The sequence below is a fragment of the Merops nubicus genome, unplaced genomic scaffold, assembly GCF_000691845.1.
Source record: "Merops nubicus isolate BGI_N331 unplaced genomic scaffold, ASM69184v1 scaffold450, whole genome shotgun sequence".
Taxonomy (NCBI): domain Eukaryota; kingdom Metazoa; phylum Chordata; class Aves; order Coraciiformes; family Meropidae; genus Merops; species Merops nubicus.
The window spans coordinates 22,269-37,395 of record NW_008580711.1 but is presented as its reverse complement, the minus strand read 5'-3'; the positions used below and the strand labels follow the sequence as shown (position 1 = coordinate 37,395).

Below are 15,127 nucleotides of genomic sequence, written 5' to 3'. Positions count from 1 at the left end.
TTCCCTGTGTGGAGAAAATGCCAGCAAAAGGAAAAAGCAGAGCAGCATCCCAATTCCTGACCATCCTCCTGGCTTCTTCTGGATTGGGAGTGAAGGTTTAACAGAATCCCCTAAATTTCCCCCAGGCTTTCCTCCAGAACTGTTTGTACAAACTGCATTGACTCGAATGGGCCAGGGGAGCTGGGCCACTTTTTGTAACTATTATTTAGAGTATGTGTGTGAAACATTTTTCTGCCCAAATGCATTTTTTTCCCCCTCCTTCACAATGCCATTGTGGTAGGTCTGCAGCATTTGGATATAGGTTACACACAGCATTATACATACACCTTTTATGATCCTCTTCTCACCAGAAGCTGCAATCAGCACCATTTCTCTGCCAAAAATGTCATTTTTCAGGACATGCATGATGCCATAAATACACACAACTTAAATCCTGGTGAAGGTACTTAGCTGTCATATTACCAGCTTATTAATTACTTTTTTTTTCTTTAAATACCAAATGAATTGGAGCAAAACAGGTGATTAAGAATGTGTGTTTTAAAAACATCACTTGAAAAGCCATTAAAATTTGACCTTGGAAAGAGGTATTGGAGAATAAATGTGTTCTGCTATTAATTACGCAGAAATGGGAAATATTGCATGGGAAATATGAAGAATAAGTTTCTGTAATTATTTTTAACAGAAAAATAACAAGCCCTTATAAAGTAGTGTCCCCTCCCAGGAGATGTCCTGCCTGACTCTGCTGGAGATGTGCCACTGGGACCTGCTGTGCTCACAGCTGCCTTTGGAACTTGTGAAAGGCAAAGAAGAGCCCTTTCTCTTCCCACCTTTCCTGATTTAAGGGAATTTCTCATCAAAGTTAAAGGAGTTTGGTGTCACAAATGATTTTTCTGCCAAGGAACAGTGGATTATTATTTGCCCCTTCTGGTATTTGCTTCATGCCCAGCCCAAGGGTCAGTGACAGAGACCATCCACCTTGCTCTCCATGGACAAGCCTCTGTGCTGATCATCTCCCCCAGTGCAAAGATACAAGGTGCAGCCTCAGGCTGCTTTACTGGACAAGGTTTGGGGCCACCCACCTCTGAGGGATTTGAGTGCCACCTTCACATATTTAGCATCACCTTTCCTCAGCAAGGAACCTTTTGCAAGCTCAGGGTGGGCCCACTGCTGTCATTCACAAACAGAACATGCTCGCCCTGCAAGAGGTAAGACAGAGAAACCTCATATGTAAAATTCTTCTTCACTAGCTGCTGAAGCTGGGCAAACACTGCCAGGACCACTCAGAGAACCCAGGGTTGCTCTTGAGGACTGTTTGGGCTGCTTGGGGACAGCTGCTGACATGAGTGAGCTGGATGACCATTCAGAGAGAGAAAGCAGTGAGCCATCAGCTGACTCAAAGGTATTGCACGTGGCTGAGCCAGGCCTTCCCCTGGTGGCCTCCTGTTTGGCCCTCCTGCCAGTTTGTTTCTGTGGGGGAAGAGAGGCTCCCAAGTCGTTGCAAAATCCATTAAGGGCAGAGTATGCAGAGACCACTGAGAGGTCTGAGAAGGACAGCTTCATCCCCGTGTCCACGTCTGTCTCCTGGGCACCCTCCAAGTCATCAACATTAAGCCTGGGGTTGCATCTCCACGTTTTTAAGCATCTTGCAGGTGACTTAGTACTTAAAAACTGAGATGGTTCACCAAAACCAAATGTCTCTGAGGTGGAGGAGGAGTTCCCCGTGGGCAAACAGAACAGAGACTTGCTGCGTTGAAATGACCAGGAGGTGCTGGAGGCACTGCTGGATCTGCCTGTGAGGTCTCCTGGATCACCATGTCTCAAGTCCTGCTGGGAGAAACCAAGATAGTGGCCCAGGCCATTGGTGTGGTGTCCTTTGTTCTGACCCCCTTCTCTCAGCTGCTCAGGGACAGGCCGGTGGCTCTGAGGAGAGGCTGGCAGAGCTGTGAAGGGGGAATCTGCTGACACAGATGGATGGGGTTGCTTGTTCTGCTTTGCAGGCTTCCTACACCAACTGCCTGTTTGCTGCAGCCAGGAGAGGGAGAGAAGAAGATCATTTAATACAGACTTGGCATCCTTACAACCATAAGTCTCCGCTGCTGAGTTGTTACTGCAAATAATTATGAAACAGGCTTTACACAGAATGCTTGCAGCAAATGTTTCACTTCAATAACAAAGGGAAAGCACCCTGCCAAAGTCCCAAATATTTACATAGGAAGCCTTGAAGACAAGAAGAAGAAATGGAGGAGCCCTGCCTTCCGGGCTGAGTTACGTCAGCTTGAGAGTCTCACTTCCTACTGACTCGCTCAGACTCAGTCACATTTTGTCTTTCAACATCACTGTTTCAGTGGACAGCTGAGGAAAAGAAATTAAATGGGTGATGTATGTTAGCATCCTTACCATTTCTCATGTTTTCCTTCTCGTGTGTTTTTACCTTTTCCTCTGAAATGTCAAAGAGCCTTTGGCGAGCAACCTCGTATTCGTCATCTCCACAGGAATCTACTATTTCTTTCAACTCTTTCCCATTTTCTTTCCCATCTGGTTAGCTCAGCACTGTGTTCTAGAAACCATTTGCTCTATTAACTACCTCCTAGTAACTTTAAGCACAGCTTTAAACTTCTGATTTGCCTGCAGACACCTAGACTGAAGGCCTAACCTGACGGTTGTGATCTGAGCTGAGACCTGGCTCTCATCCCTAGGGCAGGATTCAGCTGTTGACTTGGCAGACCCTTGAGCATCTGCACAGTTGTGACAAATGGGGAGCCAATGTCCTTCTCAAGAAGCAGCTGGAGGCTGGTGGCCTTCCTATGGGATTAGACACTGATGTCCTAGTAACTGAACTGAGATTCTAGGGTTTGAGCAATCATAAGGTTTTCCACCATCCCACTCATCTCAGGAAGGCTTTGAGGAGTTTGCATTTTAAAAAGTTTAATTTAAAACCTTACTGGAATTTCTCATGGAATGTGCTCAATTTCTGTCCCCAAATGGACAGGAACTACTTGGACAAAGTGCAAGATCATACCCTTGCAAGTAAACCATGATCTCAGCCATGGGACTTGTCAGCTGGACACGACAGAGGAGGAAGAACCAGGTACCTTGGTCACTGGATGCTATTAAAGTGACAAGGCTTTGACAAACCTGATTCTGGGCAGTGTCAAGTGAGCTAAGGAAGCATTAATGCACTATGGACAACACTGTGGCCTCATCCAGAATGCTGCACGTGACTGTATGAAAAAGAAAAAGCCCAAACTGGAAAAGATGAAGCCAGAAGAGAACACGAAACAAGGTGAACAATCCATTAAAAAAAACCCTGAATCACAAACTAATAAAAGGTTTCTAACCACAACAGAAGTAGAAGAGTCTTCTGAGGCAAGTAATGGATAAAGATGAAGCTTGATCATTTTGCCAAAGAGATTATAAGACGTGACAGAAAAGGAGCAGAGCTGGCAGCCAAGGAGACCCTTTGTATCCTGCCTCTAAAAAGAACTCCATACGTTGCTGTTTCTGACGTCCTGATGGTGCACATCACATTGTCTCAGTGCCCCAGATCTGCCACAACCATCTTCTCGTTTTTACTGCAGTCATTTCATAGGGAAAAAAAGGATTTTCACATCTGCAAAAGATGTTTTGCTCATTTGTTATTATTTAGCTAGAGGTGATTTATAGGACAGCCAAATCAGAGGAGTTGACTTGTGTGCTGTAGATGAATACATATTCCAATGCCTCCATAATGAGGTGTGTTAATTCATAACCTCTTTCTGAATCATATAAATAAACTGTTGTCCTCAAAGCCATACAGAATTAAATTAATTAATGGGGAAATTAACCACAGCAGCGTAGCAGTTTCATTAACTGATAAGAAAGCCAGTCAAAAAGATTCAAATAAAATCAGTCCAACTGCCAACAAAGCACTAACCAAAAAATCACTTCAGGCCTGTATGTGCCATGTTATTTTATTTGTGCAAATAAAGAGCACTCTGGAAATGCTCCTTCTACCTCTCAGAGAAAAAAATAATGGGGTGCTTGACCATCACTTGCTTTGATGTTCTGTTCTTATGCTTTTATAGATTTAGATGATAATTTGGCCCATCAAGCAACCAGAGACCAAGAATCCAAGCAAGTGCAGACACATTCCTGAATAACACAAGAATAGATGTTTTGAGGTCTTTCTGGTATTTATGAACCCTCCAGTTTAAATCAGCTTGCATTAGTTTCAGATTGTAGATATGCAACACAATAACTGCAGATGCAACTAAATCACCATCCAATTGAAAGGAAATTTATTCAAGGCATCACCTACAGGGGTGTGGAGCAGAGGGCAACGCCAAGATAAACAGATGAGGTGAGATAAAATACCCCTGCTAGAAACCCTGTGGACAGATAAGAGCATTTCATTTTATATAAGGTATTTTCTGTTATTCCTGCTACTGGGTCACAGCTCCTGGTCAAGCCCAGTTGGCCTGGCAGGAGGTAAAGTTGGATCAGTGAGGAGAAGGGGACAAGTGCAGCTTGCCTTCAGGCTGGCTGCCTGCAGGGCAGGCTAAGGGACATCACTAGCACAGCCTTTCCTCTGAGCAGCTCTGTTTCCAGGAGAAATTGTTCACCTCAGTCCTTTTTTGTTGTGATTTAGAAGATCTATGTTCCAATGCTGTTCATCATGCTATGGGCAGAAAGGGGTAATAATAGGACAAGATTTTTCTAATACTTTCATCTTAAAGCAATGTTAAGTGAAGACTTTTCTGACTGTGAGAACACTGGACTGCACAACTGTACTACAGGTAAGAGTGCCAGGGCTCCACCTCCAGAAATACTAGTGAATAAAGATTACAGGCTAATCCTATATTGTAGAGAACTGGATTATGTGGACTAATAAGACTTGTCCATATCTACGTTCTGTAGCTTGTCAGAGATCACAGAGAGGATTCAATGATTTAGCCAGGATTAAAACTCAGGTAGAACTGGCTCCCAGACCTGTGCCAAGGCCTCTGACTGTGCTCAGTTGCTCCACTCTGGCAGGGCACATGGAGAGCTGCATCCTGTGGTCACTCCTCTTCATTTTAACCTTACAGCACCTGGCAGGGCCACAAAGTTCAAACTGGGCTTCCAGGTGTGACTCCCCAAGGCAGAAACCACAAGAAGCAAGTGGGGGACACGGATCTTCCACTGCCCTTTGTGCCACGGGATGCTGAAAACAGAAAGACCTATTTTTACACCTTGAGGACTGTGTCATGCATCTGTAGCTACTTTTTTTTCAGCAGAACAGCCTTCTCCTGCCTCCTCGACTCTGCCCTTGGCTTCGGAAGCAGTTCCATTTGTTATAATTCTGTGAATTCTTTTCTTTGAGCCCTCACCTTCAGCCTTCTCACAGCTTGCTTCCTGCACAGGCACAGCAGAGATGCCAGAGAGGGGCTGAGCCACCTGAGAGGACAAAGACCCGACCCCAGACGTGTTGGCTTGGACTAAAATTCCAAATACATGGAGAGAGACTTGTCAGACCTCGCCACAAAGACCCACAACAAACCCAGCCATTGACTGAACAGATCAGCTCTCTAACAGAACAGATTTTTTCATCTGGGGCTAATCTGCTGCTCATTTATAATCTCTGCCCAAATCTTTGTGAAGCCTGCAGGGATTTAGAGTCTTTGTGTGTTACAATGGGCTGGAGAAGAATTTCATGACAAATTTCTGGGCACGCCGTAAAGAACTTGGGGTGAACCCCAGAGAAATGATTTCACTTTTGACTTCACTGGTGCTGTCTATGCCTGACAGAACAGGTACCATGAGTACTCCTGCAGTGTAAGTCATCTGCTTTTTAAGAAAGCAGAGAGTGATCTCATTATGCACTGTGGCTATTAAGCACTGGCAGCAAGGCTCCCCCGAGGTCAGAACCCAGCCAAACAGCCAGCAGGGCAATGACATCAGCACCTCGTGCCCAGATTTTGCCTGCCTTGCTCAATAGGTGGGTGATGGTGTTTTGTTTAATTGTACTCAAACTACTGGGATTTGATCCAGGAAAACAAAAAACAACTCAAGAAAAAAGTAGCAGAGGGTAGTTCTTACCATCACCATACTAAGTCTTACTTGAAAGGCAAAATATATTCCCAAACAGCCAGCAGGGCAATGACATCAGCACCTCGTGCCCAGATTTTGCCTGCCTTGCTCAATAGGTGGGTGATGGTGTTTTGTTTAATTGTACTCAAACTACTGGGATTTGATCCAGGAAAACAAAAAAACAACACAAGAAAAAAGTAGCAGAGGGTAGTTCTTACCATCACCATGCTAAGTCTTACTTGAATTGAATATATTCAGATGGGCAGCATAGCAAGAGGCAAATGAACAAATTTGATTTTAAATGGGATTGCACATACCTGAAAAGTGGCATTTTCTGTGTTTACAAGACAGCTGAGTGCCTTGTAATGCTAATATATATTCACTCTCAAGAAGTTTTCCTGGGCATATAGTCATTGGAGGTCTTACTATGCCATGAAATGCAACTGCAGTAGCAGAAAAGACAGAAAGTACCTTAGGATGAAGAAAAACAACAAAAAAATCTCCTCCTAATTGAGTTAGTGACTGATTCTCTGTCCCCCTGAAACCCAGTCGTTAGCACTAAGAAGAACAAAACACCTACAGCACTAAAAGGAAAAATAGAAGATTTTTTAAAGCCAGAAAGCTACTATTAGATTGACAGATTAATTAACTTGGCTTAAGGCACCTCCCTTGACTGAGTCAATTTCTACTGCAGAAGTTCTGTCCTTTTCCCCAGTTTCCACAAGGTCTAAATGTATTTCTTATAAAGATGTCCTGTATACATCCTTGATTGTCCTTGATGCTTCTCTTGTCTTTCTCTTTGTGTTCAGACCTGCTCAATCTGCACTATTAATTCAGGCAAGCTTGAAGCTCTTTCCTCATGTCCATTTTCCTTCTTGCAGACCAAGCTGTTCCCTGCAAAAGTGCCCTCTCTGTGCCTGTTTCTGTCTTCCCTTTCTACCTCCTCTGCTTCTTAGTCTACTTGCTTGTCTTCCTCTCTTCTACTTGTACTCAACTGCAGTGACTGAAGACTGCAACAGCACTTTCTTTCCCTGGGAAACTATTTCCCAGAGTTTGTAGCTGGTCAAGCTCTAACAGGGATGAGATGACTTAAGTGCATTTAAGACTATTATATCATTACATGATGTCCTCCAGTCTGACCTTGTGCTCACCATTTTACAAATCATTAAGCCATTTCTTTCCTGAGCCTGCTGACACCTTAGGCAGAGGAAAGCAGTTCAGTTTTCAGGATGTATGCTCCAAGCAGGGGCAGAGGACAGAGATGCCACAAAGCCCAAGGCCTCTAAAATGGCAGTAGATTGACTAATGCTCCTACTTTATCCTATTAGTTATTCCTGTTTATCATGAACATATGGATGCTGGAATACCATCAAGGGACCCACACTGGAAATGAAGGGAAGGAGAAAGAACACTGTGATGGAGAGAGGAAATGCAGGGTCAGGTGAGGTCTGGAAGGGTTTGGTGGGTCAGCTGAAGTGCATGCAACTGTGAGCACACTGATCTGTGTCCTAAGCCTCTTGACAGCAACACACACAGACCCTGAGCCTCCAAGATTTGCCTCTCCTTGGCCAAGATAAGCTTGAGAGACAAACCCTTCCTCATGCTGCAGAGAGTCCAGTGTTTCTTTCAGTCTCCGTTGGGGCTGGGAGAGGAAAAGCAAAAGCTTTGCTCTGACTTCAGACCTTGTCATTATTTTGACTTCAGCAGCTCAGTCATACCCCCCCTTGCTGCCCATGTATCTAGGTCAGGGCAGTCTCTGCACTGGCTGAGTTCTGGCCAGTCTCCAGCACCCTGTAAGGCAGCACTGTCTCTGCTCCCTAAAACACATCCAGTCACTTGCACAGGATGGGAAAAATTCTCCCCTATTTCTGTGTTCAGCTATCTTGAGTGTGAGGTTTGACTGCAACCCTGCTTTCCATGGAGATATGTACATGTTTTAAAGCAGCTGAAGGAAATGAAGACACTTTTGTTCTCCCTGTGGCCCTGGATAAAAGGGGATGAAAAGATGAGTGCAGGAGTCTTACAGACACCTGTCTATAACACACTGAACAAACAGAGGGTTTCACCTATAAGCTTTTGATACTTTTTTCCTGTATTTGCCAGTGTCCCTGTAGGCATGTTCATGCTGCTTCTCACCTTTGGGTGTTTTGCACTGCAGAGGCCTAGCACAGGATGCCTTTATGCATGCAGCTGGCAGACATCTGCACCCCCAGGCTGACTTCTGGCACCTTCAAGGACCTATTCAATAGTAACATACTGATCTTGTACAGAAATGACTGCAGCTGACCCCTGACCATAGATATAAGGAGAAATTACTTTGTGGATCAACTGATGGAGAAATTACTGGGTCCACAAGCAATCTTTTCTCAGAACCAAAGCTTCAGGTAATATACCATGTCTCCTAAAGGTGATTATACTACTTCAGAACTCAAGATTACAGTTGCCTGGCATAAGTAAAAACATTTAGCAAATCAGCTAAAACAAATTCCAAAGACATTCTCCTGATTTAAAGAAGCTCTCTGTGTACTTTGTTCCCTCTGCTCACTGTCCCTGCTTCCCAAACATGCATGGCCAAGCCAGGCCCACCAGTTATTAATCCTCCCTGCTTCCCACGTTGCACTGCCAGGAGTGCAAGTCCATTAGCACTTAAGCTGTCTCTGTGTGGATTATGCCCAGAGGCAGCCAGGAATTTGGACAAGACCTGTGCAACTGGCAGGATATCCAGTATATGATATATTCTTAGCTACCTGATTTACATATTCCTCCCACTGCTCTGACAAGAGCTCCCCAGAGCTTCTGGGCACTGGTGAAGCAGTGCGGGTGTCTTCCCACAGGATGCAAACGTGCTCTTAAGGCTTGCTGCTGCTCAAGCCAACTGCAGCTCACCCTTTGCCTCAGCTGGTCTCTAGCTGCACCCTTGGAGCTAATTTGCCAGTGTGGAAAAGCTACTGCCACAAAGTAATTTTGAAGGGCTTCCCTGCCAATGAAGGAAGTTTCTGTGGTATTAAACAGACTTATCCTGTCCACGAATAACTTTATTTTCTCTTGTGCTGACTTTATCTAAGCCCCTTGGTAATTGCATTTGCAAAATGGGTTAAGAGCATGGATCAATCTGGCTGGCAAGAATTCAAGTCCCTGTAAGCACACCAAGAAAAACACAGAGGTCACATCTTGTTAGGCTAATCGTGGAGGTATTTTCAAACTTCAAACATGAAACGCTGCCTGTAATTTCACAGGGATGTTAATCTGCCACTTAGGGTATAATTAGTAATTGTAATCTGTAAAAAGGCACAGTACCCACATGAAATAACTAAGAATATCCTGATGATTACTAAGTACCACCTAACATGCAGGCTGAGAAATACTAGGCAGTCATTGTTTGGGTTCATACCTGTGAGAAGAAGTGAAAGTCATTATCAGTGCTGTGGAATTGATGTTACTGATAACAGCAGCATTCTGTGAGAAGTGAACAGGTAGTCCTCTTACCTTAAAAAGGTAGATACCATAATTGTTTTGAACTCAGAATGAGTTAAAAGAATATAAGGAGTCCACAGATCACTAAACCTAATACCCATGCCCCATCTTATAACCTCTTTTCCTTAACTGACCATCCTGTCTTGAATTAGGGTATCAACCCATTCACAGCTGCTGGGTGGCTGTTATGTAGTTGGTCATCAATATCTACAGCTGCCAACTTAAATCTGTTTATTGACTTTTTTGTGTTCCTGTGCCACAGTCTTTTCCTATCTGCCATTTACTTTCTGCTCTATTTTATGGGCACAGTCAGAGCTCCCTTCAGACTTATTTTGGCTAGGCTCAGGTGACCCTGTTCTTCCAGTTTCCACTTGTAAGACAGACTCCTCATTCCTCTGCATGGGGTAAGAGCCCTTCCTTGGACTTGCACCTCTCTGAAGTCACCTTTCTGGAGCCCAGGGCTGAAGACAGGTTTGGTCTGTGGGATCTTGTGAATGGCACAAGCACTTCCCACACTCCTTAGGGATTACTGACTCTGGCACACACCAGAGGCTGCACTTTTCTTTTCATGGCCATGTTGCACTGGTGGCTTGTAGTCATCTGAGTACACACAGGACACTCCTCCTTTAGTTACAGAGCTCCACTCCTGAATGTACAGGCTTCTTTATGTGTGTATGAATTGCCTCCTGAGCCCTACACATGTGCTGGTCAGTTGTGGCATGGAGTGTCTCCACGGGTGGCATCTGTGAAGTGGCATCGAGAGGTTTCACAGCCACCTGGATGTCACTCACCAGAGCACAGATTCCCCCTGTACCTGGATTTGCAGTCCCAGGAGCTACAGGCTCAGAGACACTGTGCTGCAAGGGGATGTACACACCTCTCTGCAGATGGAGAGGTCCATACAGTGGAAAGATGGCACCCACAAAGCCACTTCCACAGAAGCAGGGTGAGACATTTCGACCACCTTCAGGAATGCAATTCACTCTGAAAAAAGACCCTTCTTCAAAATCTGGCCAGTGGTCCCCACCACTAAACACCATTGCAGTGCAGGAATCCACATGAACCTGCCCTTGGACTGCCACAGACACCCCCTCTGCAGGGCAGGCAGCTGTTAAAAACTTGCTGCTTGTTATCCCCTCTATCTCCCTGGGATGTGGTGCAGTGAAGCAGAGCATGCTGACCTGTTGCCCAGATATGGTGCCTACAGATATCCTAAGAAATAAACTCTCTTTCAGCACTTGGTTACAAGCAGTTGTGATTAATTCAAAGAGCCTGTGGGAATGACTTTCTTAGGTGCATTTCTTTTCCTTCACCACCTCTCTCTCCATCCTGATAATCGCTGTGCAAAAGAGAGATGAAGTATGTCACCCTGTGATGCTAGAAAATAATGAGTACCACCAGGAATCCTGCTTGTCTTCCATAAAAACCTCATAGCTGAGAGCTGTTTTATAAAGCCCTGTCAGCTCTGTGCCTGTATTTCTTATAAAACTACACCCCTCAGCTATCATTCCTCCACTCGGGCTCATAATTCCTTCTCTTCTCATTCTTTTAAACAGCTACCTCATCTCACATCACTCTTTGCATAAGCTGAACTTGACTGATATCTGGGTAGTATCATCCACTGCTTTCCTGATTAGTTACACACAGTAAGGAGTTTCAAGTTCTTTCTTTAGTGGTGCTGTCCTGGCTCTTTCTCCTAGCTAAAAAAACCCAAACCTCCTTTTCTGGCTGCCCTCGCAGCTTAAGCTTTCCTGCACAAAACCAACAAATGTGCTTCTTTTTCCCTGGGCACTGAACTTACCTGCAAAAGGATCCTATTCCCATCGTGATCTTCTGTCTGCCACCTGCCCTCACTGATGGGGCTGCAAGGGTTGGGCAAGAGAGGCACAAGCTGCCCCACGTCTTTCACTCTGAACTCCAGCACCGCTGACTCCGTCGGCGTCGGCGCTTGGCCCTTTGGAAGTCTCTTTAAAGAAAACTGGATATCTATTTCCATGTTGGAATAGACAGGGAAAACACAAAAGTCTGTTTTTTTCTGACACACGGGTCTTTTCAGAACCAGCTCGTACAGTTTCAGGTTGTCAGCAAAGTTTTCACTCCTGCAGTAGATGGTGAAGCGGACAATCTCCTTCCCGTAGTGCACGGGGCGGATGGCCCACAGAGGAGTCTCTGGAGCCAGGGTGTAGAAGTCCTGGCTGCATGGCATGTAAGGGAGGAACCTCCCCTGCACCCTCTCGGTGTGGTGGTAACGCCAAGGTGCCCGTTGGAAGGTTTCGTGGAGCTGCAAGATGGGTTCTTCCCCATACTCCTCCTGCAGGAAGAGAACGACGGCAAGGGCTGGCTGGGAGACACCAGCTCTCCCTGGCTTCCTCCCCTTCCTGGGCACCCGTCTTTCTGAGACCCTGAAGAGCTGGAGGTCTGGGTGGATCCAGGCTAGGAGCTTGTTGATGGCTTGCTGAAGGGTCTGGGATTCCCCTGGGTCTGTGATAATATGCACACTAACAAGGAATGGGTCTTGTATGCCTTCCACAGAAAGCTCACCTGGGAGTAGAAAGAGAAAAACGTCCTTTAAGGTTTGTAACCCAGTTGGCAACATTTAGGTGATACTTCAAGGAGTCTGCTCAGTCACCCTGGGCTTTTTTAATCCATCTGTTTCAAGCTCACCTGCAGTAAACTGAGAATAATGTACTATAATGTACTGAATGTAATATAGCAACCAAGAAAATAATCAGAAGACAAGAGAAATCCCATCAAGCATCCCGTAAGAGTTGCTGTTTCTACTGAGGTGGCATCCAAAAGACATTACCCCTCTGTGTTAGAAAAGAGCTGCCCCATACAGCTGAGAGGTAAGAGAGACAAAAATACTGATGTAGAGTGGGGGTGAAAGGGCCACTAACGATGTGCAGAGTGATCAGGGTGGACAGTGTTCATCCCACCTTGTTTTAATTTGTGCCAGTTGGCTCGGGGCGTGGAAATCACAGCACTGAACTCCACTCTATCACCTTGACACTGCAGTTTTCCACCCAGTTAAGAGGGTTCTGTGTCCTGGAGGCAAATGTTTTAATAAGTAAGGCAAAGTTTGGAGGGAGAGGTAATATCTTTTATTAGACCAACTGATACAGTTGGGAAAAAAACCCAGACAAGCCTTCAGGCACACAAGTCCTTCTTCAGGAAAAGATATTACTTGTCCCTACAAATCCTGCACTGTTTATATCTTCAGACCATCAAGTCTATAATACTACTGCTTCAATGTTTTTATAAGATTAGGGAAGACTTGTGAAAGCAGGAAGCACAAAAAAATTACACTTAGGGGAAAAAAGAAACGTCTAGTTAGGGTTGGGAGTGTTCACAGGAGCTTTAACTGTTGTCCCTGAAACCTCTTTGATGGCTCAGAAGCAGAGCAATGGCTGGTTGGAGGGCAGGGAGACACTGTCACTTCTCTTCTGCTGGAGCTGCATGCCAATGAAGTTGCCTGTGAATGGAGATCCAAGGCAGTTTAATAAATTACCCAGGTAATCTGGGTGTTTTTGCTGAAATGGTTCCCCCTGAGTGGTGTTCTGAAACACGTCTGAGATCCCAAGCCTGGGCACAAAGCCTAAATGAGAGAAAGGCTTCCCAAGCTTTTCACTGTGCAGACCACATTTAATAGGGGGATTGTCTCACATGCTGTTTCCCCTCCTATTGGCAATCAGTTAAAAACCTTTCCCCCCCCTCTCCTGGCATCAGAATAACATTCCTGTGATACTTCAGCCATTGCTTTAATGGAAAAGCAGTATTATACAAGCAGTGTGTTTTACTTGTCTCTCAATACAGAGTAGCTGCAAGACCCAGAGGAAAGCTAGATTCATCTGCATGGCTTTCCAGGGGTGACTGGTAAACATCACCCAGGCTCAGTTTGGAAGCTGCAGAAAGACATGATATGCAGAACAAATAGCAAGCATGTATTTTGCCTAGGGCAGCTATGGAAAGATCAATTAAATAATCAAAAATATAATTACAGCGGAGTTCTCGTATCTCCGCACGGAATGGGTGATGTGGAGTGACTCTGTCAAATGATTAATGGGAGAAAAAAATGGAATAAAAAAGAAATCTGTGTCAGTGTATGGCAAGAGGCTTTGCTGGGGCAGTTGTCACTGGTAGGTGATTCTTTGAGATATTCCCTATGGATACCCACAGGGCAGGAGAAAGACAAAGGGGGTGTGAGGGGAGGTCCTCTCATGGTCCTTTACACGGGGCAGCAGGACAGGAAGGAAAACAAATTGCAGAGGACAGTGAGCTAATAAAACCAGAAAGAAAGTAATCACTGTAGCTACACAGTCATTCATTTTCTGAGACTGGAATAGATGCTCAGCTCTTTTCTCCCTCCCTTTCCTTTGTTACACAAATACTATCAAAGCCTGCAACAAGTGACAGCCTTGATATTTATGCATAGAAATGACTGCAGCTCTGAAAGAAGACTGGGCACAACAATGGGAAGCCAAGAGCTTCATTCCTGTTGGCTTCCAGCTCTGCACTGAGAAAAAACAAGATCCTGAGCATGGCTTTCCTGCCCTCCTGGTGCTCAGCATGGTGCACGGCCACTGAATGCCTAAAACATCTTTCCAAAGTGGGAGGCAGCCCCAGCATTAGTATTCTGCAGCCACCACAGCCTGTGCCCATCAGCAGCAGATGCTGGCAGAGCCAGCCTCAGAAGACCACCAAAGCATGGCACGAAGCCATCATTAGGAGCTAGTTATATGTACAGCAGAGCAAACAATCTGGTTTTTTTTTGAGCTAGAAGCAACTATGCTGAAGGGGGAAACGTGTAACAAACAAATCAGTGCAGACAGAGCTGCAGTTTCTCTTTTCCATCAGCAATGCTGTTTTTCCTGCCACGCTTTTACACCTTTCCTTATGTGCTTATAAAACGACAGCCCTTTCTGTTTTGGGATGAGAAAAAGAAACATAAGCAAAGCATAAACAGGAGGCAAGGAGCTAAGAGAAACTTCCTGAGAACTGCTAAGTTGCCAATCGTTTCTATGTGATTAAAAAGTCTTCCTGCTTCAGCTGTCAAGGCAGAGGGGGAAACGACACCATTTCTCATAACACAGTTCAGTTTGCCCCCCTGGCAGATTGCCACAGAGGCAAATGAAAGCTCTGCATATGTATCAGCCTTCCTGTGTGACTAGTTAATCCCACAGAAAACATAAAAATGCTGAGGCATCTGGTTGACAATCAGCTCCACGGCTCTCGCAGCTATTACAGTGTTTCCCTCTCCTGTGGCACAGGGGGATTAGTTCTCTTTGGGTCACCAGAGCACTAACATTGCTAAGAGGTAATTATTACCAGCATGGAAAGAGTATTTTTGCAGTTCCAAACTTTTTACTCCTCTGTTAGGTAGTATGAAGCACCCACGAGAGGTTAAAGCAGTCAGCCAGCCCAAATACTGCCACACTTGATGTCCTAAAGCTGGGAGCTGAAGGCAGCCTGGTATTTTATGATTGAGTTCCCTACACATTCTTGTTTTGTTGCTGATGCAATATTGTTGAGTAGGGAAAAAAGAAAGCCCTGCAAAGCAGAATGGCAGGCTTGCCTTGCCCTGGGGTTCTTCCTCCCCTCCCTTCCC

General features: G+C 45.2%; 1 protein-coding gene across 1 annotated transcript; it reads right to left on the bottom strand.

The window, feature by feature from the left end:
• Positions 1–1,221: 1,221 nt before the first annotated feature.
• On the bottom strand, positions 1,222–12,063 carry FAM124A (family with sequence similarity 124A; the record flags this gene model as incomplete). Its single annotated transcript, XM_008935018.1, has 2 exons — positions 1,222–2,022; positions 11,324–12,063. Coding segments are annotated over 2 exons (1,541 nt in total), but the record flags the coding sequence as incomplete, so codon positions are not given.
• Positions 12,064–15,127: the final 3,064 nt, after the last annotated feature.